This window comes from Capra hircus (assembly GCF_001704415.2).
Source record: "Capra hircus breed San Clemente chromosome X unlocalized genomic scaffold, ASM170441v1, whole genome shotgun sequence".
Taxonomy (NCBI): domain Eukaryota; kingdom Metazoa; phylum Chordata; class Mammalia; order Artiodactyla; family Bovidae; genus Capra; species Capra hircus.
In genome coordinates this window covers 34,331,818-34,354,098 of record NW_017189517.1, presented here as the reverse complement: position 1 = coordinate 34,354,098, position 22,281 = coordinate 34,331,818, and the positions used below count along the sequence as shown (strand labels likewise).

Here is a 22,281-nt window from a genome sequence, read left to right as displayed (position 1 = left end):
TGGCTGTTTCAGTGTCACCTAGCTACAGCTTCATTTCTAAAACAAGAAAGGTACATGTTCAGTCCAACATCACCCCCTACTGGTTTGCCATTAGAGACAAAAACCTGTGTGTTACATCCCCTTAAGATTCTCAAATTACCTTTTAATAATTCTTTGAAACATTCAAACATCTCTCTGCTCTCTTTCCCCTCTCTTGAGGAAGAATCACTTTCTCAGTAGCAGGAGATTACCATCCCATTCATCCCTCTAGAGATACTCACGTAACCCTGTTGATTCCATCCGAGAAGCTGTGTTCACAGTGTCTCCAAACAAGCAGTATCTGGGCATGGTGAGGCCCACCACTCCAGCAACAACCGGCCCTATAGAGGAGCACAGGTAATCAGGATTATAGTCATCAGGTATGAATCCAATGCTAATAGAGGGACACTTCCAAGGGAAGGAATGTAGCTGCATGAAAGAATAAAGTTGCCACTACATAGCTCTGGGACTCTGAAGGAAATCTTATGGTGAGTAATGCATTCTTTGCCCTATAAAAAAACAAATTTATGACAATGCAGAAATGATTACCCTTCTGATTGATGTCTTTGTTCCAAGTAACAGTAACACCCAAGATGCTTATATCTGTCAATAGGGACAACCAAGCATTAAACCCAATAAGGAAAGCCTAGGCAGGGATTCAGGATCCAAGCATGTTTGTTTCAAGGGAAAAATGTGAGTCTTTCTTGTGCCCTAGGGTTGGAAGGAGGTATCCATGGGGCTATCTGTCTCCCAAATTGTGTCTATAAAGAGAATTATTGCTAAGACAGTTGGAAAATCTGAAAAGAAGTATAGTTGACATTCAATCATCTGTGTAGTATATAAAGATGATCTGAGAATATTTTCTATTTGCCCTTAGAATGGTTTTTGCTTTTACATTTTAATACAACCATGCTAAATGTTCAGAGAATGAACATTACTTGAAAGAAATTTCAGCAACCATACTGAAAATCTAGTTCAAAAATATCTAGAAATGTCTCAACTTCACCTTTCTGGTCTCTGTTCTAAGTGAAAATTGTTCAGCATTATCTTTTTGCTGTTCCCTGAGTTAGAGAAGGGCTTCCCTAGTTGCTCAGATGGTAAAGAATCCCCCTGCAATGCGAGAGACCTGGGTAGGGAAGATCCCCTGGAGGAGGGCATGGCAACCCACTCCAGTATTCTTGCCTGGAGAATCCCCATGGACAGAGGAGCCTGGCAGGCTACAGTCCATGGGGTCGCATAGAGTCGGACACGACTGAGCAACTAAGCATACACACACAAAATAATTTTGCTCTAAAAAGTTCCTTCTGGACATTCATTTGTAAGAATAAAAGTTAAAAATTGAAACATGTATACTATCATGTAAGAATCGAATCACCAGTCTATGTCCGATGCAGGATACAGCATGCTTGGGGCTGGTGCACGAGGATGACCCAGAGGGATGTTGTGGGGAGGGAGGTGGGAGGGGGGTTCATGTTTGGGATCGCATGTACACCCGTGGTGGATTCATGTCAATGTATGGCAAAACCAATACAGTATTATAAAGTAAAATAAAGTAAAAATAAAAAATAAAAAAAAACTACAAAAGTTATGTTCCTCATTATAATTCATGTCTCACCCATTAAGAAGCATTCACTGAGCACTGAACTAGGCACCAAGGGGAATAAAAAAGAAATGTATCACATAGCCTCAGTTCTGTAGGAATTTATAGCTCAACTGAAGAGAGACTACCAAACCAGAAGCAATTAAGCAACAATCCAAGACAATGTATGGTTGAGGCAAGATAAATGGTACAGGCAGAAGTGCTCTAATAGTTTAGAAAATGGGAGAGGGGTTGTTTATTAAGGCTTGGTTCAGTCCAAAAAGATCCAATGGAGAAGGCAGGATTTGATTTAGATCTTGATGAGTGAGCTGGATTTGAGTAGGAGAAAATGGACAAAAATCAAAGGTTTGTGGTTGGGCTCGAGTTTGGAATTTTGGGAAACCCTTATAGAGAGCAGTCTGCTTAGTTCAGGTGCCTGGGGAGAAACTAGAGACAAGATTGGCTATTGGGTTGTACAAGATGGTGGACCTTGAACCACTAGAGAATTTTGAGCAGGGGATTACATAATGAAATTTCTCTTTTTTTCTCACATCAGTGTATAGAATGCACTGAAAGGGGAGAAAGTAAAACCAGGGAAAACAGTTAAGTGACTATTACAGTAACTCAAGCACAAAGTTGTAAGTACTGGAAAGGAGGTGATGATAGAGGGCAAAAAGGAGGGATAAAAGAGAGACATTAGGGAAGGAGAACCAACAGACATGTTGAGTGTCTGACAACCATGAGAAAATTAGCATGTGGGCCTGGGAACTTATGCTGGTTTGTGGGAAAAGATGACTTAAAGTTTTAGAAATGCAAGATTTGAAGTAATGGTAAATCATCCAAGAAGAGTTGTGCCAAGGGGAGTTGTTGATGTGAAACTGAAGCAGCAATGAGAGATGAAGGCTCCTGTTTAAAAGAAAAGTAATGAAAATCACCTATGTGGCTAAGCATTCGGGATATAAACATGAGTAAGATCTGGTTCCTGCCATCAAGGAGCTTATAGTCTAATGGACAGACAGACAAGCAAAGATAGATTATGATGATAACTATGAGAAGGATGGATAGAAAGAAGCAAGAGTGGAAGCAAGAAGATGCTATGGCAGTGATCCAGGCAAGAGATGCTGGTGGCCTAGACTTGAGCAGTGAGAGTCAAGAAGAGACAAGACAGAATCAAGAAATATTGAAAAGGTAAGACTTAGTTGAATGGTGAAGATCAGGGTGAGGGCAGAGTCAAGGAGGATGACTCTCAAGACTAACTGGAATAACTAGGTGAATGGTAGTGACACCAACTGAAATAGAAAATAAATACAGGAAGAGATCATTTATATAGGTAGAAAGTCATTCTGTTTTGGATGTGTTGGTCTGATGTCTGTGTGGAACATTCAAATGGAAATGTCAGCAGTAAGTCTGATATACAGGGCTGAAGCTTAAGGGAAAAGACAGGTGTTGAAGTTGAAGAGTTGGAAGTCATCAGTACATAAGTGGTAGTTAAACCATAGACATGGATGAGATCACCCAGAAGAGCATAGTAGGGGAGAGAAACGGTGGATGAAGGATAGAACCATGGCAGGCGGCTTTCCAGGTGACACAGTGGTAAAGAATCTGCCTGCCAATGCAGAAGGTACAAAGGATGCAGGTTCGATCCCTGGATGCAGAAGATCCCCTGGAGAAGGAAATGGCAACCCAGTCCAGTATTCTTGCCTGGAATATTCCATGGACAGAAGAGCTACAGTCCCTGGGGTTGCAAAGAGTCGGACACAACTGAGCATGCACACAGACAAAGACAGATGAGATTATCAGACAATGGTAGAAAATGAAAGCCAGTTTGGAATGAGTTGAGAAATGAATTCAAGGTCAGGACATACAGAGAGCAAGGAGATCACAGCTCGAAGTTTTGCAGAAAATGTGGGAGCAGTTAGACAGCAGGGATTGCTAAGGGAGCCAGTAAATTAAATGGACAAGAAGCATTCAGAGAGTGAGGAGCAGGTCATAAAAGCCAATGGTGGGGGAGGGGGGGGGGAATTGTCAAGACTACCAAGTGCTGCAGAGATAGGGGTAGACTAGGACTGGGAAAAGTGATGAGGGCTGAAGCCAGATGGCAAAGGGGCTAAAGAGAGAGTGGATAGTGAAGAAATGGTGTGATAAATGTCAATCATCCTTCTACAAAATTTGGTAGGAAAGGGATAAAAATGATGGGAGAAGAAAAGGGGCCTAGAAAAGCAAAGATAAACAGGAGGCGAATAGAAGCTAGAAGATGAGAGGCCTGAGAAGATACCTGGGAATGTATAAAGACAGATGGAAAGGGTACAATGAGGGGGCATCCTGAAGATGTTCAAGCAAGTGAGGAGGGAGGTGGGAGAATAAATACTCCAGGAGTTGAGACTTCAACGAATTAAAGGAATGATCCTTTAAATACTACACATGCAGGCTGGTCTTGTATCATAAACACGGAGATGCTGGCTCTAACCAGAAAGGTGGACTGGAAGGGTTTGGTACTTAGAACAAGAGCTGCTGCCCACTGGGGTAGGGCAGGTGCTGGAAGGAGAGGAAACTTGGGGAGACGAAAAGGAATGAGGCAGCACTAGACACCTGGATAATCCAGCTGCCGATAATCAGGGAAGAGCTACCCTCTTCCTCCTGTTTCCAGCCTTCCCTTGAAGTGCATAATGTTTTCTCCCACTTTAGCTGCTGGTTGTTACCTGAGTGCAGGCCTATTCGAATCCGGACTGGCACCTCTGGCATGTGCCGCATCTTGAAGGTACCCACAGAGCTGAGGATGTCTAGGGACATGTTTGCAATCTCGGCTGCATGCCTCATGCCATTCCTCTTTGGGAGGCCTGAGGCCACCATGTAAGCATCTCCAATGGTCTCCACCTGGAAATCAGGGGAAATAGAATGAGCAAGTAAATAATTTGTGTGTGTGTGTGCGTGTGTGAGAGCATGCATACATGAGTGCACGTGTGACCTTTCATACAGTTAAAAGGTATGATGGACGCTAAGTGTTCTTCTTATAAAGTGAAGAAGTCAGAAGGAGGCTCTCAGTGCTTCACAGGCCTGGCTGCACAGTAGAATCACTTAAGAAACTTCATTTAAAAAATACTGATGTTTAAGTCTTACACCTATAGATTTTACAGTTACTTCTCAGGTTCCTGTCTGGCCCTAGTGAACTCTCTGGCTCCAAATAATTCCTGGGGAAGGGAAAGGGGAGATTTCTGGGACTGTCCATGGATATTCATTGGGGAGCACCCTTGGAGAAGGTGCTTTCCCAGCAAGCATTTCTCTAGACCATTTGGGTCAAAGAGCTAGGGTAGCTTTAAGGGAAATATAGGGAAAAGGAAAGGAAGGAAGTGAAACAGTCTGTTCCTTCTGCTTTGCCTTGCTAATATGACAGTTTTGCAGCTTCCCCAGGTGTGAGAACTGTCTTTTCCCACCAGCTCCCCGTCCTAGCACTACCTCTCTAAGGAGCAGCAGTACTAGCCCTCCACTCCTTGCAGGTGGCACTTAGAACTGGACACCTGTGAATTAAGGTGACTCTGTGCTCCTCATCTTCCCCACAGAAGTGTATCCACTCTTTCTAGTGACTAGTAAGGTGAAGCTTTGCAAGTAAATCCAAAAGATAAGTAAGCTGAAGGGATGTCTATGAAATGGGCCAATCAGACTCTGCTAGTACAAGTTTCCATTCAGTTAAAACTCTATGTTCTCCTAGATTCCCTTAAAAACTAGGAATAAAACTACCATATGACCCAGCAATCCCACTACTAAACATATACCCTGAAGGTGAAGGTGAAGGTGAAGTCGCTCAGTCGTGTCCAACTCTTTGCGGCCCCATGGACTGTAGCCTATCAGGCTCCTCCAGAAAACAAAACTGAAAAAGACACATGTACCCCAATGTTCACTGCAGCCCTATTTACAATAGCTAGAACATGGAAGCAACCTAGATGTCCATCAACAGATGGATGGATAAAGAAGCTGTGGTACATATATATAATGGACTATTACTCAGTCATATAAAGTCATTTGAGTCAGTTCTAGTAAGGAGGATCAACCTAGAGCCTATTACACAGAGTGAAGTAAGTCAGAAAGAAAAACAAATATCATATTTTGACATATATATCTATGGAATCTAGAAAGAAGGCACTGATGAGCCTATTTGTAGGGCAGCAATGGAGACGCAGGCATAGAGAACAGACTTGTGGACACACGGTGGACAGGAGAGGGTGGGTCAAATGGAGGGAGCAACAAGGAAACATATACACTAACATATGGAAAATAGATAGCCAATGGGAATTTGCTGTATGACTCGGGGAACTTAACCCGGGGTTCTTTAACAACCTAGAGGGGTGGGATGGGGTGGGAGATGCGAGGCAGTTTCAAGAGGGAGGGGACATAAGTATACTTATGGCTGATTCATGTTGATGTGTGGCAGAAACCAACACAATATTGTAAAGCAATTATCCTTTAATCAAAATGAATACATTTTTTAAATGGCCCCAAAAATCTATGTTCACCTAAATAACTGCACTCACAGGGCGCCATGGTTAAGAGCATGAAACTCTGAAGTCACACAGCCTTGTTTAGAATCCCAGATGCACCTTTTACAACTTGTGTGGCCTTAGTCACATGACTTTTCCCCTCTGTGCTTCAGTATCCTTATCTGTAAGATAGGGATAATGAGAGCACCCACCTCATACAGCGTTTTAAGGACAAAATAACTTAATAAATGTCAAAGCAATTAAAACCTGCCTGGGGGATAAGTGCCAGCCATTACCATCATCATCATCACCATCATCATAGCCAAACTGACGTGTCTTGAAATAAACCATAGGACTGTGCCTATGACTCAGTTCCAGATAAAATTTAGTACTTGGCAATGGGCTCCACATTATGACTTTCTATAGTGATCCTTCACACCTATGGGCTTTGTACCTCAGGATGTTTCCATTCAGGGCCTCTCTTACCTAATACAATTTGAAAAAAGGATTCCTGCTCTCAGGTAAATAAGCATGCCTGCTCACACAGAAGATGGCAATGGTACAATGCAAATACTATATGCATGAGAAGGAGAAACTCACTGGCTGGCTATTATCATTGACTGGTGGTTGATCCTTCAGCTTTACCGAGTCAGTCACCCAGGAGACCCCAGGGATATGGATGAGAAAATTAGAAGGACAGGGAACATGGGTGCTTCTTGGTCTTGGTGCGGCACTGGTGTAGGGAAATGGGTTGCATAAATCAGAATAAGGGCACAGAAAGGGTAGATAAGGCATAGAAAAGGTCTGGTTAAGATGGAGTGGTAGGAGGAAAACTGAAACTGAAAACAAATCACCAACTTCATAATTCTGCAGCAGCCTTCTCAGTTCCACTTCAGATTATCAAGTGCCAGGGGAGGCGATTCCAATTTTATAGGTAGAGAAAATGAAAACACAAACGGATTTGGTGATCCGCCACTGGTTCAATTTTTATTTCCTCTGTACTGTGTTGTTTTTATTAAAAAGGACTGACTACTTAGACGTAATTTTTGGATTCATATAGCCCTACTCTGTCCTGAAAACAGCCCGCTAGCTTCCTATTGCAGCCATGAAGTATCAAAATACCTAACAGCCTCATTTCCAAGACCCCCAACAATTGTCTGAACAGTATCAGCTGGATTGATTAAACTCGTGGCTGTGTTACTGCCCACACTGAATCATCTTTGATTTTAATTTCAACTGAATTAGCTTTCAGTGATTTGTTTTTCTCTTCAGGCTGCTTGAATTCAACAAGTTAAGACAGGTAGTCTGATTCCATGGATTTTTCCTGCACCATGGTTTCCACGTGTGCTTCTTGATTAGTTTGCAGCTCCTGCTGATTGACAGGCATGATGCCTGTTTCTGAGCCCTATTTAGGCAGCTTGGCCTAGCCCTGAGGCTCTCTACTTGACCTGAAAGAGCCCTGTCTAATCTGAGATAGACACACTGCCCTGTGTGTGATTTGAGAGTTGGAACCTTTCAGGCTACTGTGAAGGATCCAATGAATGGAGCTACTCATTCTCCAGCTCCAGCTGGGTTCCTGGGACAGAGGAGCTGTCTAAAGTGTGGGATGCCTGGGGCATCTTTTTCCATCACTAAAACAAGGTTCGATGTTGCAGACAACATGGACATGTTCCTGCGCAGCTATGAGATTTTTAGTCATTTTTCTGCCTAGAGACAGGGCAACACATACAATCAAGAGGAAAAAAGCATGGCACCGAAATGAGTGAATATAGTCATCTGTTCTCCACTCATCTTCTGCCACCTTTGACAGAAATAGTGGAAAGTGACACGCTGAAGGGATCAGGGGGAAGTGGGAGCAGCAGGTTGCTGCTGCTGCTAAGTCGCTTCAGTCATGTCCGATTCTGTGCCGACCCCATAGACGGCAGCCCACCAGGCTCCCCTGTCCCTGGGATTCTCCAGGCAAGAACACTGGAGTGGGTTGCCATTTCCTTCTCCAATGCATGAAAGTGAAAAGTGAAAGTGAAGCCGCTCAGTCGTGTCCGACTCTTCGAGATCCCATGGACTGTAGCCCACCAGGCTCCTCCGACCATGGGATTTTCCAGGCAAGAGTACTGGAGTCGGGTGCCATTGCCTTCTCCAGGGAGCAGCAGGTTACAACCTCACAATTAATCACTTCTTGAGACCTCAGACCACTAGGTGGGCTTTAGGTTACCCTGTAGCAATCCCAGAGAGCCTCAGGTCCAAAGTTGAGTTTCCTCCTGTATAAAAACAGTACCTAAAGGAGGGAACCAAATTTTAATAGCGTGTAATATATATACACAAAATTTCCCAAGATGAACTTAGTCATCAACTATGGGCCAAACACTAACACTTCTGTATGCCCTTCCGTGCCTGCCCTGTGGGTACTTGGAAACTGAAGAACAACAATACTTATTGGTCTCAACCTCTTTTTAGTCCCAGTTCTAGAAAACAGCTCAAAAGAAATCTGACCAGCAATCTCTTGCTGTGTTGAGCTTGTTATTTTGAAAAATGTGACATTATATGCATTTTATTTGGCCTTCATTTTCAACGGGAGACCAACGGAAGTGGTATACTATTTAAATTTTAATTCCTAAATAACAGCATTCGATAAAATTGCATCCTTCCTTCTTTGGAGTACACACAGGTGGGCCTCATATCAAAATTGCTCTCTGGAACATATTGTCCTGCTAAGTAATGTACCTTGTAGACATCATGACTGCCAATGATGGCATCAAAGAGGGTGTACAGGTCATTGAGAAGATCCACCACCTCAATGGGCTCACTCATGGCTGAGATGGTAGTGAAGCCCACAATGTCGCTGAAGTACAAGGTGACCAAGTCAAAGCCCTCCGGTTCCACCGTGCAGCCCTTTTTGAGAGATTCAGCAACTGATCTGAAAAGCAGACACAGACATTCCTCAGAGGACACAGGCCTCCCTCCAGGCCACATCTGCTAGAACACAATTTCTCCAAAATTCACTGCCAAGTAGGTAAGAAGGAAGAAAATGTCACTGGGATGCAAACACTCATCCTTTCATTTATTTCACAAACAGATATTGAGTGCTTACAATGTGCCAGGCAATGTGCCAGGTGCTGGAATACATCATTGAGCAGAGAGTCCTGGTTTGTTCCTTTGTGGACTTTTTCCAACTCTCTATCCTTCTTTCTCTGCTTCCCCCGACCCACCCACTCCACCCCACCTGGGGGCACGAAATGTTCCCAGGAGGTTGCCTTTGCAGGAGACTAACTTCCCTGATTATCTCCTAGCAGATCATGATAAGGGGACTTGAAAAATTTGGAAATGGTAGCAACACATAAGGCTCCCACTCTAAGGAAGGAAAAGCCTAGAAAAACAACCCAGCTACTTCCCTCTAGGAGCTCAAAAAACTGTCTCCTTTTAATTGGTCAACTTCCAGGCAAAGTCATGAAATGACAAATAGAAAAACCAAGGCATCAAAAATGTAAATGACTAGCATGATCCACAAGAAGTGGAAAATTAGGAAGTGTGCTCTGCTCCCTGGGTTTTCCAATTCTTTGATTTGAAGGTGTGACTCAAACCTACTGGGAGTAGAGAGGGTACAGGACACGGGGAGGGAACAGTTAGCTGATTGGCACTTTTTTTTTCTATTTTTAATAGAACACACTGTTACAAGCATTCACACTCCTCAGGTTTCACACATACGGTGGTAGCATCTGTGTCAGGAGCTTTTCCGTTTTCTGTTTTTCAATTTCCAGCTCTTCAGTTCGCTCCTGGATCAAATCTTCCAAGTTGCTAGAATATTGCTCCAGCATCCGAAGCATAGAGTCAATAATATTAGTCTTCTTCCCTTTATTGAAAGTTTTAAACTGGAAGTAAAGCAGAAAGAGAGCCAGAGAATTCTTACTCCTTAAACTTAGAGGTGATGGAGCAAGACCCTTTATCACACATCCCTTCCTCTAAAATGCCAAGGCAAGAGAGGTAAAGCCATGTATAAATAAGAAAAGTCATTTCTCACTCTTTTGTCACCCTGGCCCATTCACAGAGCTCTTTTTCCCTGCGTAGTTCTTCCCCTACCCTTCTGGTTCTTTCAAGTCTAAGCAAAGGTGCTCTCTGGTCAGTATCCCTCAGTTCTGAGATGCCAACACATAAGCAGTGAAGTTGCTCAGTCGTGTCCGACTCTTTGCGACCCCATGGGGTGTAGCCTATCAGGCTCCTCCATCCATGGGATTTTCCAGGCAAGAGTGCCGGAGGAGATTGCCATTTCCTTTTCCAGGGGACCTTCCCAACCGAGGAATCGAACCCAGGTCTCCTGCATTGCGGGCAGACGCTTTACCGTCTGAGCCACCAGGGGCCACTTCAAAGGCAAGAAGATTTGGTCTGGAGCTCAGGCCAGTCGTGAAGTGGGATAAGGGGAGGGCTCTTTTACTCTTCTAGATCATCAACCTACAAAACTATACTTATCTTCTAATGCCACCATGTTACCAGTACTTGGACAGCTGGAGGTTCTTTGACCTCTTAAATGTGACCCAAGATCTACATTTTTTTTTTTTAATGTTTGTTAGTCACCCAGTCATGTCTGACTCTTTGTGATCCCATGGATTGTAGCCCGGCAGGCTCCTCTGTCTATGGAATTCTCCAGGCAAGGAGGCTGGAGTGGGTTGCCAGGGGATCTTCCCGACCCAGGGATCAAGCCCAGGGCTCCTGCATTGCAGGCAGATTCCTTACCATCTGAGCCACCAGGAAAGCCTGGTAAGATCTACATGGTAAGATCTATTCTTTTTTCTTACCATAGGGCCCAAGAGTAATGGTGTCTCCTAACACTTGGCCTTCATGTCAGGGTCATGTAGAAATTCAACTGGTCTTGCCCCTGATCCTTTAGAGGTGGCTGCATGCCACAGATTTGCAATGTGCCCTCCTGGGACCCTGTTCATCTACAGGGACAAGGAGTTTGTCATAACATTGGTTCAGTTCAGCCACTCAGTCGTGTCCGACTCTTTGCAACCCCATGGACTGCAGCACACCAGGCTTCCCTGCCCATCACCAACTCCTGGAACTTGCTCAAATTCATGTCCATTGAGTCAGTGAGGCCATCCAACCATCTCATCCTCTGTCATCCCCTTCTCCTCCTGCCTTCAATCTTCATGAAGGGTAGCCCCTCCTTACTGCTGTATTCAGCAGGCAAAAGGCTGGGTTGACACCAAGAGAAGACTGGTGGTAATTTTGCTCAACAAACACCTAGGAATCTGTCCCAGTGAACCCTTTTATACACATAAGGGTTCACATGTGTTTTACGTAGCACTCAATGCCCCAAGGCTAAGCTTCCTTCTGAGCCTGGTCTGCATCTGCCTGTCCACCGAGGTCCTGTTGGTAATCGCAAGAGCAAACTGAGATGCTTTGGTGCTCAGATGCTCAGTCGTGTCTGACTCCGTGCAACCCCATGGACTGTAGTGTACCAGGCTCCTCTGTCCATGGGATTCTCCAGGCAAGAAGACTAGAGTGGGTAGCTGTGCCCCGCTACAGGGGATCTTTCCAATTCCCCTATTGCCTAACCCAGGGAGCCTCCTCCTCTCCCCATTTCAGTTGGATTAGCTGCAGGGATTGGGGAGGCATTTCAGTGAGGGCAGCCCCAAGCCATCCTGTTTGAAAGTCATTTACATTTTTGATGCCTTGGTTTTTCTATTTGTCATTTCATGACTTTGCCTGGAAGTTGACCAATTAAAAGGAGACAGTTTTTTGAGCTCCTAGATGCACACTCCTTCTATCTTTCACCGGCTTCTCTGCTGCCTTCTGAAATAACATCTCTAGCATCAACACCAGGGTGAATGCTTTTCTTCCTGCCTCATGGTAAGTTGAAATTTGACCTCCATAATTCTGTGCCTTTCCCCTGCTACTACTTAACACCTGTCTGAGTGTCCTCAAGAGACTCAGCCAGGCTAATGGAGGCATTCTGAGCTGGGGACATGGATGACTTAATATTCAGGGCCCCCCAGGCTTTCAATCCAACTCTTTCTGTTTTCCACCTCAGATACCTGCCACTCACTGAGCATCTCAGTGCAGTACACCAGCCAGGTTCAAAAGCCTCTCCGCCACCACTGACAGGGCACTCCCTCAGTTTCGGTATCCTGTCATTTGAACAAAGCCCTCAAGTGCATGCTCTGACATAGGAACTGCACCTTAGCAGGGCTCTCTCTCTGCTCCTCATATTCCCTGTGGAATCCCGACTTCTAGGGCAAGAGTCAAGCTCTTTAGAAACTCAGTATCTTAAGGAGGGAACTTATCACTTTTCATGTACTTTATTGCCTCAAGTAGGGCTTCCCAGGTGGCTAAATGGTAAAGAATTTGCCTGCCAATGCAGGAGACACAGGCTTGATCCCTGGGTAGGTCCCCTGGAGAAGCAAATGGCAACCCACTCCAGTATTCTTGCCTTGGAGATTCCATATACAGAGGAGCCTGGCAGGTGACAGTCCATGGGGTCAAAAGAGTCAGACATGACTGAGCACACAGGGCTTATTGCCTCAAGCAGTTCCCTAGGAACCAAAGGAATCTCCTGCTTTTGTACTCCATGTTTGCACTTCCTTCCAGCCTGAAAATCCTTTCAAACTCCTCATACAAAAGTACCCTCCCAAAACAATCTGGCTTCACTTAAATGAGATACTCATCAGAGTTCTCTGGAGTTTCCAAAGCATCTATTCCAGGATCCACCTACTTCTTCTACTAATGGTCTCAATGACAGTGCCTTGCAAATGCTTGGTGGTTCAAGTTCATCTTTGAAAGGTCAGTTAGGTCAGATTGTGGATGGTATGGAGCAGAGGTTCAGATACAGGAGAGACCAAAATGAATCCTAATGCACTTGGGGGATGTACTGGAGATGATCCAGCACCAAAGGGCCTTCAAATAGCAAGTTCCATGCTTCATCCCCATGATGAATGCCTTCTTCTCTTGCAAGAGGGTCCTTCCACAGTATGATGAGAACCGAAGGAGTTCGTCTTGGTAGGCTGGCTTCAAGATGGCTTCTGGGCAGTGCTAAGCTTCACAGAGTCCTTACCTGGTTAAATATTTCATCAAATGTTGGTCGTTGTTCTGCAGCCTCAGCCCAGCACTGCTTCATCAGCTGGAGACATTCTGGGGGTGCATGCTCAGGAGGAACCACTGGTCTGTACACTGGAGGAGGCTTCTTAAGTCTTTCTATGATTTCTGTCAGGAAGCAAAAAAAAAAAAAAAAAAAAGGTCTACAAATTGTGGGGAAAGTACCAAGATTTGGTAAAGATAATTGAGTTTTAAACAAGAATGACGTCAGGCAAGAGAAATCACAAAAAGGCCATCTATTCCACTTTCTCCTTAGGTGGCCTGAATATAAATTATATCTGAGCAAAGCCTATATCAATCAGTCAAGAAAGGGAGTAAGAAACTATTAATAATTAACTGAGGTATTTGGTATCATTTAAGCAGGCTTCCCTGGTGGCTCAATGCCTGCCAATACAGGAGATGCAGGTTTCATCCCTGGGTTGGGAAGATCCCTTGGAGGAGGAAATGGCAACCCATTCCAGTATTTTTGCCTGGGATAGCCCATGGACATAGGGCCCTGGTGGCCTATATTCCATAGGGTCGCAAAGACATGACTTAATGACAAAACGACAAAAATCATTTAAGCACAGCTTTGTTCTGCTTCTGCTACATATTATTTATGTTTTTATTGATATATAGTTGATTTACAATGTTGTGTTAATTTCTGGTATCAGTTCAGTTCAGTTCAGTCACTCAGTCGTGCCCAACTCTTTGCGACCCCATGAACCGCAGCACGCCAGGCTTCCCTGTCCATCACCAACTCCCAGAGTTCACTCAGACTCACAGCCATCAAGTCGGTGATGCCATCCAGCCATCTCATCCTCTGTTGTCCCCTTCTCCTCCTGCCCCTAATCCCTCCCAGCATCAGTCTTTTCCAATGAGTCAACTCTTCCCACGAGGTGGCCAAAGTACTGGACTTTCAGCTTTAGCATCATTCTTTCCAAAGAACACCTAGGACTGATCTCCTTCAGAATGGACTGGTTGGATCTCCTTGCAGTCCAAGGGACTCTCAAGAGTCTTCTCCAACACCACAGTTCAAAAGCATCAATTCTTTGGTGCTCAGCTTTCTTCACAGTCCAACTCTCACATCCATACATGACTACTGGAAAAACCATAGCCTTGACTAGATGGACCTTTGTTGAAAAGTAATGTCTCTGCTTTTCAATATGGTATCTAGGTCGGTCATAACTTTTCTTCCTAGGAGTAAGCGTCTTTTAATTTCATGGCTGCAGTCACCATCTGCAGTGATTTTGGAGCCCCCCAGAAGAAAGTCTGACACTGTTTCCACTGTTTCCCCATCTATTTTCCATGAAGTGATGGGACCAGATGCCATGATCTTTGTTTTCTGAATGTTGAGCTTTAAGCCAACTTTTTCACTCTCCTCTTTCACTTTCATCAAGAGGCTTTTTAGTTCCTCTCCACTTTCTGCCATAAGGGTGGTGTCATCTGCATATCTGAGGTTATTGATATTTCTCCCGGCAATCTTGATTCCAGCTTGTGCATTAGTCCCTCAGTTGTGTCTGACTCTTTGTGACCTCATGGACTGAAGCCCACCAGACTCCTCTGTCCATGGAATTCTTCAGGCAAGAATATTGGAGTGGGTTGCCATTCCCTTCTCCAGGGGATCTTCCTGACCCAGGGATCAAATCCATGGAGATCAAATCTCCTGCATTGGCAAGCGGATTCTTTACCACTAAGCCACCAGGGAAGCCTGTGCTATACAGTAGGACATTGTTATTTATCCATTGCTTCAATGATCTAGCTCCTTTCACCCATCCCCAAATATCTAAGCCTTTCAACCCCCACAGTAGACCCAATTAGCCCCCACTGAAGGCCCAGGTCATGGGCCCTGCCTGGTCTCTAGGGGAAGGGAATTAAGAACACCATTAAATCATTCAGAGGCTCTTGGGATCCTCCTGGCTGTTAGTACTTGACTTCCACTCTGAGTGCAACATTTACTATGTGTCAGACTTTGCATGGTCTCTCTGCTTCCACCTCAGCCTTCTCCAAACCATTCTGAAAACACGAATTTGGCCATGTCGCTTTTTTGCTTGAAATCTCTTTATGGATTTTTATCACCCACAGGATAAAATCCAAGCCCTGACTATCTCTTCAGCTCATTGCTTATCCCTAGTCCCCTCTTCACACCCTTGACTCTCACATCCTCATCATGAACCAAACCTTGCTGGCACCACCAGTGTGTCTTTCCTACCTTTGCCTTGGCTATAACCCTCCAGCAGTATGGCTTTATACTACATAAGAAATATCACCTAGCCTCCATGAAAGAATTTCAGTTGTTGCCTCTGCTCCTTGTGACATGACACCTTCTGCTCTGCTAACTCAGGCTGGCCCATACAGTGATGGTTTCTCCATCACATCTCTTACCTCGGCCCCAGTGCAATAGATTCCATGGAAATTGACCCTATGGAGTGCAACTGCCCCACCCAACTCACTAGTACAGGAGTCTCTTTCTCAGAATACCATCAAGTTCCCTTGTCCCTGTGTCAGAACACTGACAAGTGAACTAGGTCACCTCTGTCCTTAGGCCCAGCATGGTTCATGTCCTTGAGGAGCTCACAGTTCAATTGGAAAGATAAACAAGGACCAGCGATATAAGTGCTCTAGCAGGCATACGCACAGGAGAGCACAGAGGGGACATCCATCCCACACTTAAAAGGTCAGAGAAGGTTTCCCAGTGAAGGTGACATGAGTTGGATGAGGCAAACAGGCAACACATGTGGAGGCACCAAGGTGGGAGAGATAGTGGTGATTTCAAGGCACTGCCAGTCACATAGCTTAGCTGGAGTATGAGGAATGATAGAAGATAAGCCTAGAGATGCAGCTAGGGACCAGATTGTGTGTGTTATGTGAGGAGACTGGGCTTCATTTAACTTGTGATGAGGAACTGTTGGGGAGGGGGTTTAGGTAGAAATAAAGCTTTGAGTGGGGCAAAATACTACTAAGTATTTTAGGTTTGGTTTGATTTTACATTTTTAAAATCTTGTATTTTGAAATACATTTAGACTTTCAGAAAAGTTGTAAAAAACTAAATATACAATAATTGCCTATATCTCCTTTACTCAGCTTCCCCCTAATGTTAGCAACTTATAAAATCACAGTACAGAGGAAGTTAATATCAGCACAATGCTTATTACTAATCTAGAGTCTGTATTTGAATTTCATTATTTTCCCCCTAATATCCTTTTGTGTTTGTTTTACAACCCAATTCAACATCCATATCATATTTCATTGTTCTGTCTCAGTCTCCTCCAGTTTGTGATGGTGCCTCATTCTCTCCCTGTCTTTCATGACTTTGATACTTCTGATGAGTACTGGCCAGTCAGAATGCCTCTCAGTTGGGCTATGTCTGATGTTTTCTCATGGTAAGATTGAGCTTATGCATTTTGGGGCAAGAAGACCACAAGGGTGGTACTGTGCCCTTCTCAGTGCATTATGGCAGGGGAGACACGATGTTCCTCGATCACTTGGTTAAAGCAATGTCGTCAGGGTCCTCCACTAATAAACTTTCTATTTTTCCATTCCTAATTATTTAATATCTAGTGAGCTCATACTTTTAGAATATGTCAGCATCCTGCTTCCCCTCAAACTTTTGCCTGGTAGCCAAAGATTCTGATGGGAGATAAGGATGAAAGACTACGGCAGGTCACAAGGAAAAGGGAGGATTCTGACATCCAGGAGCATCATGGAGGGGGCACTGAAATCTCTGGCAGGGGGTATCTGAAAGGAATGGTAGGGGGCTGCTAAAAAAAAAAAAAAAAGCTAACATAAAAGTCCTTTAGGCTCTTGGCTTATGTCATAGTTCGGAAAAGGCCCAGCTTCTTGGGTGGGGGGAATTCCTTCCAAATGCCTAAAGTGTTCTGGCTCCAAGTGCCACCTGCACACAACACAGGCTGCTTGCAGACCAGCAGGCAGTTAGCACAAACACAGGACCGTGTTCACTCTTTTGGCAAATCACAACAGCCTAGGTCGGCCTGATGACCTGGATCATGGTGGGGTCCTGGTACCTTTTTCACATCTCCTGCTTACCTTTGGCACGCAGATCCATCATGCAGAATGGAGTGCCCCGGACCATCACTTCCTGCATGATGATGGCAAAGCTATAGACGTCTCCTGCAAAAGAACGTAACCTGCTGCCCCTCGGGGCTCTCAACAGTTCAGGGGCTGTCCACAGCAACTCTGAAAAGAAAGCATTGTGTAATGAATCTAGGGAGAATTAACTGACAGCATTTGCAATGCCCTCGAGGGCTCCAAGGGTGCTGTTTTATTGACTGCTTTATATTTTTATTAAGACAGACTGGCATGCTAGTGCTGCCCTCCCGCCCCCAGGGTCTAAATGTATGAATCTAGGAATTACTCACAGCAAAAGCATACTACTTTCCCCACCCCCAGGAGCATACAGGCAGACACAGCAGAGGTGTGGGGAAGGGCACAGAAGCTCGAAATAGAAAAACTATCTGGTGCTGGCTTTCTTGCTCTGTTGAGCCTGCAAGGAGCAGTTGGCCAGCTTCCAGGGAAAGGCGAATGCACTGCCAGACTGGTTGCCATGGATTTGCTGTGTGCTGAGATCTACATGTGTCTGGTAATTTGAATGTGCTGGGGCTCAGGGATTCACAAGTTGATTTCTCCAGGTCTTAACTGAGGATTAGAGGATCCCCAAGCTTCCTCTGTTCCTTGCAGAGCAAAAGGGTGCAGCAATTCCTTCAACTCAGTTCCACAATTATTTACTGAGGATTTACTATGTACGAGGCACCGTGCTAGGGATGGGGCAGTGGCAGAGATGAATTAGACCTTGCCTTTGCCCTTGCAGAGTTCACAGACCAGTTGGCAAGACACACATGTGTACCCCTAACTGCAATACAACAGCGAAGGTGATGTAGGCCACTGTATAGTGTATGTATAGTCACTCAGTCATATCTGACTCTTTGAGACCCCATGGGCTGTAGCCCATCAGGCTCAGCTGTCCACGGGATTTCCCAGGCAAGAATACTGGAGTTGGTCACCATTTCCTTTTCCAAGGGATCTTCCTAACCCAGGGATCGAACCCACGTCTCCTGTGGCTCCTGCATTGGCAGGCAGATTCTTTACCACTGAGCCACCTGGGAAGCTCTATAGTGTAAGGAAGGAAATCTATTAAAAGCCAATATTAAGCACACATTTAAAAAAATATAATCTCTGCAGGTGACGCTAGTGGTAAAGAACCTGACTACCAATGCAGGAGTTATGAGACTCAGGTTTGATCCCCGAGTTGGAAAGATCCCTTGGAGGGCATGGCAATCCACCTCCTGTATGCTTGCCTCGAGAATCCCATGGACCGAGGAGCCTGGCAAGCTACAGTCCATAGGGTTGCACAGAGTCGGACATGACTGAAGAGACTTAGCATACACACGCATGGCAATCAGAGACTCAGAAATTTGGGGGCAAGTTTCCTTAAGCAACATATAAAGAAATACCGATTAATAATGGGAATGTTTTACATTGAACGATATGAAATTGCTGTTTCTGTAGCTCAAAAAATGGTTCAATATTGGCAAGTCCATGAGATTCGAGCTAATAAAAAAAAAAAAAACTGAGCTGATCAAATTATTCCAGGAAGGCTTCCCGGAAAAGTTAAATCTTAAAGGAGCTTGTTAAGAAGGTCAAGGATGCAGTTTCCTAGAGCTGAGAGGGTAAGGGCTTTGCAGGGAGAAAGAACAGTGCGTGCAAAAGAACAAGAGGTAGAAAGGAGCAAATTGTGGATGGGAGTGATGATAAGCAGATTAGCTTGGCTGAAGAGAAGGGCTCTGTTAAGGAATAATGAGAAATGAGAAATGAGGTTGATGAAGTGGGGGAGGGAGGGTGGCTGGAAGAATGAGGGCAGGAGGTGAGAGGCCCTGAGAGCCAAATGAAGGCATTTGGAGTGAATACAAAAGGCAGTAGGGGTGCTGGAGCTGGAGAGGGATTTGATGAAAGTTGTGTTTGGGAAGATTAATCTGGCAACCTGCACAAACTGGATTGAAGGAGGAGAGAGGCTGGAATCAGGGAAACCAGCTAGGAAATTATTACAGCAAGAGCCAGAGGTGAGGTGCAAGGGGTGACAGCAGCAGGATGAGGACCGAGATATATATGAAGGTTAAAATGGACAAGGAAGGGACAGGGCGCTCCTCCACGGGAGAGAAGTGGAATAAACAACAGGCTGACAACCAGACAGGGAGGCTGGAGAAGACTGTCTGTTGAGGGTGGGGGTGGTGGGGAAAAACACTGGCTAACTTTTCAGCTTGTCAAATTTGGGGCATTGGGAAGAGAGTCCAAAGGACAAGGCCCTAGGAAGCAAGGAGGAGGATAAAAGGTCAGATTATTTTGGTTTGTTGCTGAAACCCAGGAAAGAGAAACTCACCCTGGAAATTCTTATTTGGAGCCCATTCTGATCTAAATGGTGGTCCAGGAAATTCTAGCCTCACCCCAAGCACATACTCATCTCATTTTGTCTTCCAGGTGTCCCCAGCCATTGTCCCCCAACTCCCCTGCCCAAAACCGGAGAGTTTTGCCCATCAGTCACCTTGCCTAGGTGAACTGATGCTTGCAAATAAAACGGAAAAAAACGAATAATACTTTAGTCAAAGGAATACATTACTGACCGTGGGGTTTCAGGCATATGTTTGGGGGGGGCAGGGAAAATGGTATGCAGCTGCTTGTTCCTGGCATCCTCTCCCTCTGCACACTTAACAGCACAAGAAGGGAAAAGAGGACACAACTCTCGGTTAAAAAGCTGGGTGATTAAATACAATCATTACCAAACAGTATTTTCAGAGAGCACTTACATGTATGTTGTTAATGGCTAAAATGATTTTTTTGCACTATACTTATGTAATTGAGAGTAGGCAGTAATGAATCCACTTAAAACATGCCCCCATCTCCCCCTTCCCACTCCAGAGCCCAGTAAGAGCCACTGCCTATCATTAGACTTGAACTCTCAGAAAAAAAAAAAAAATCACTTTGGCTTGTTTTGTGTTTACTGGAACCACGGCTAACTCATAGCCCTGCTATGGTGATAAAATCAACCTTGGAGAGCCAGTGATACGATACAAGAGAACACAGAGCAAAAGTCAAGAATCCTGGGTTCACAATCTCATCTGGGTCACTAATCAGCTCACCTTCCTAAACCCTGGCTTCCCCATCTGTAAACAAATTGAGCCAGACGATCTACAAGGCCTTCCAATTGTAAGATTCGATTAGCCCTGTCGTCTAATGTAGGGAGCAGCAAGTTTCTTTATTTCTTCCATTCATTGACTCAACAAACATTTATTCCACCAGGTATGGTGAAAGGCACTGTGGGAGGCAAACTTATTTCTTACCTTCACAAGACTTATAGTTTAGGGAGGGAGAGAAGACAGCTAATTAAACATGTATTACCAACAAAATGTGGTATTAAAACAAAGTTCAAAGCCTTAAAGGATCATAAAGAAGATAATTTCACCAAGCCTAAGGGATCATAGGAAGCCTCTTGAATCATTTGCGCCTTCTGGAAGGAGTAGAATTTAGCCAGACTCAGATGAGTGGGTAAAAGTGGGAAGGGAAAAGTGTTCCAAGCAATGAACAAGGTATATGTAAAGTTCTGGAAGTAAGAGAGAACCTAGTGCAAATAAACAACTGGAAGGCGGTCGGCACTGCTGGAATATAGAGACAGTGGTTAAGCATGAGAGGTCCTCACGCCAAACCACGACAGACTTGTAAGCCATGTAAAGGAGTTTGAACTTTACCCTAAGAGCAATGGGAAGCCATTCAGTGAGTTTTGGCACAGCTGTAACATGATCAGATTTGCAGTTCAGGAAACTCCCTCTGGCTTCAGTGTGTGAAGAATGGATTGAGCGTCCAGATTGCCCTTGCAATTTGGAGAATGGAATGAAAGTGTAAGAGAGAGTAACAGGGAAAGAGACAGACACAGTACACCAAAAAACAAACAAACAAACAAAAAACCATTGCAGGTACCCTGTCCTTACTCTAAAACTAGAGTTTCTTAAGTTTGAAAGTTGCCAATCTGTGAGTTAAATGGAATTCTAGGAAGCTGGACATTGTGTTTTATTTTATGGGTAAGTAATTTTGATAGGAAGATAAGTACTTCCCACTCGGCAGCTGTCATCCAAACATCCTAGTCCTAACACCGGGCAACTACTCCAAGATTTCAAATTGGGATTAGCCAGATAATAACCATATGATTCAGCTGTCAACAAGAACAGGTCCACAGAGAGAAATAGAGGGAACAAGAGACAGAGACAGAGAGAGACATAAAGAAAGACAATAGCATGTGTTTCTATTGTGATTACCAAGAGCTTCAAGTCCTTTAAAGTACTGATGGTCAGAGAAAGAGGAAATTGTTATTAAATGTTTTCATTTAGCTGGGTACAGGAGCTGGTCTTCAGAAGATCTGAACTGATGCTGCTAAGTAGGTGCACGATTTGAGCAAATCTTGAGACTCAGTTATCTCATTTGTAAAATGGGCGAGTTGGACCAGATGACTCCCTAAAGGCTCATATTCCACTGGCTTTATTAGGCGCAAAAATGACGTCACTGATGACTGGACTGCGTCTCTATCTGTGCATGTGTCACTGTGTGTCCTTCAGTCTTCATTTCTCCTATAAAGTCAGCAATTTTAAAAGTTTTAACACCAAAGATTCTTTTAAGAGTATGAGTATATGTTGTCATTTTGCATCTCTCTCTGTCTCTTTTGGGTTGTCTGCTTTTCCATTTTCGTGTTATCATTTCCCCTCTTCCCCTTTGCAATACTGCTTAAAACATTGAATGTGCTACTTTCCTATATTTATTTAACCCTATTCATTTTCTTTCCTTACGTCTTTCTCTTCCTTCCTTCTTCCTTTCCATCAGTTCATTCCCTCCTAGCTCTCACTCACTCACTCCCAAGCCCTGAAGTCTCAGATTTCTCCTGTTTCTTTGATCTGTTATGACCCCTACAGGCATTGTCTGGTGCTGCTAAGGGTGCACCAAATAGAAGACAAAAACACAATATGGGCATTACAGCCAAGCCTACTGATTTCCTAGAAGGCCATAGTTCAGTCTGACGCCATCCCACACAACCCATGGAGCATTTACTTGCTGGGGTGGGGGGGGGGCCCTCTTTGCTTCTTCACTCTA

General features: G+C 44.5%; 1 protein-coding gene across 1 annotated transcript in view; it reads right to left on the bottom strand.

The window, feature by feature from the left end:
* Positions 1 to 22,281, bottom strand: part of GUCY2F (guanylate cyclase 2F, retinal) — a 105,814-nt gene that overhangs the window by 6,606 nt on the left and 76,927 nt on the right. The window contains exons 11-16 of the mRNA XM_018044096.1: positions 17,182 to 17,331; positions 13,115 to 13,263; positions 9,772 to 9,935; positions 8,791 to 8,983; positions 4,297 to 4,471; positions 261 to 359 (exon numbers count right to left, since the gene is read on the bottom strand). Of these exons, the coding sequence (XP_017899585.1) occupies positions 261 to 359; positions 4,297 to 4,471; positions 8,791 to 8,983; positions 9,772 to 9,935; positions 13,115 to 13,263; positions 17,182 to 17,331 (930 nt within the window). The remainder of the gene's footprint in view (positions 1 to 260; positions 360 to 4,296; positions 4,472 to 8,790; positions 8,984 to 9,771; positions 9,936 to 13,114; positions 13,264 to 17,181; positions 17,332 to 22,281) is intronic.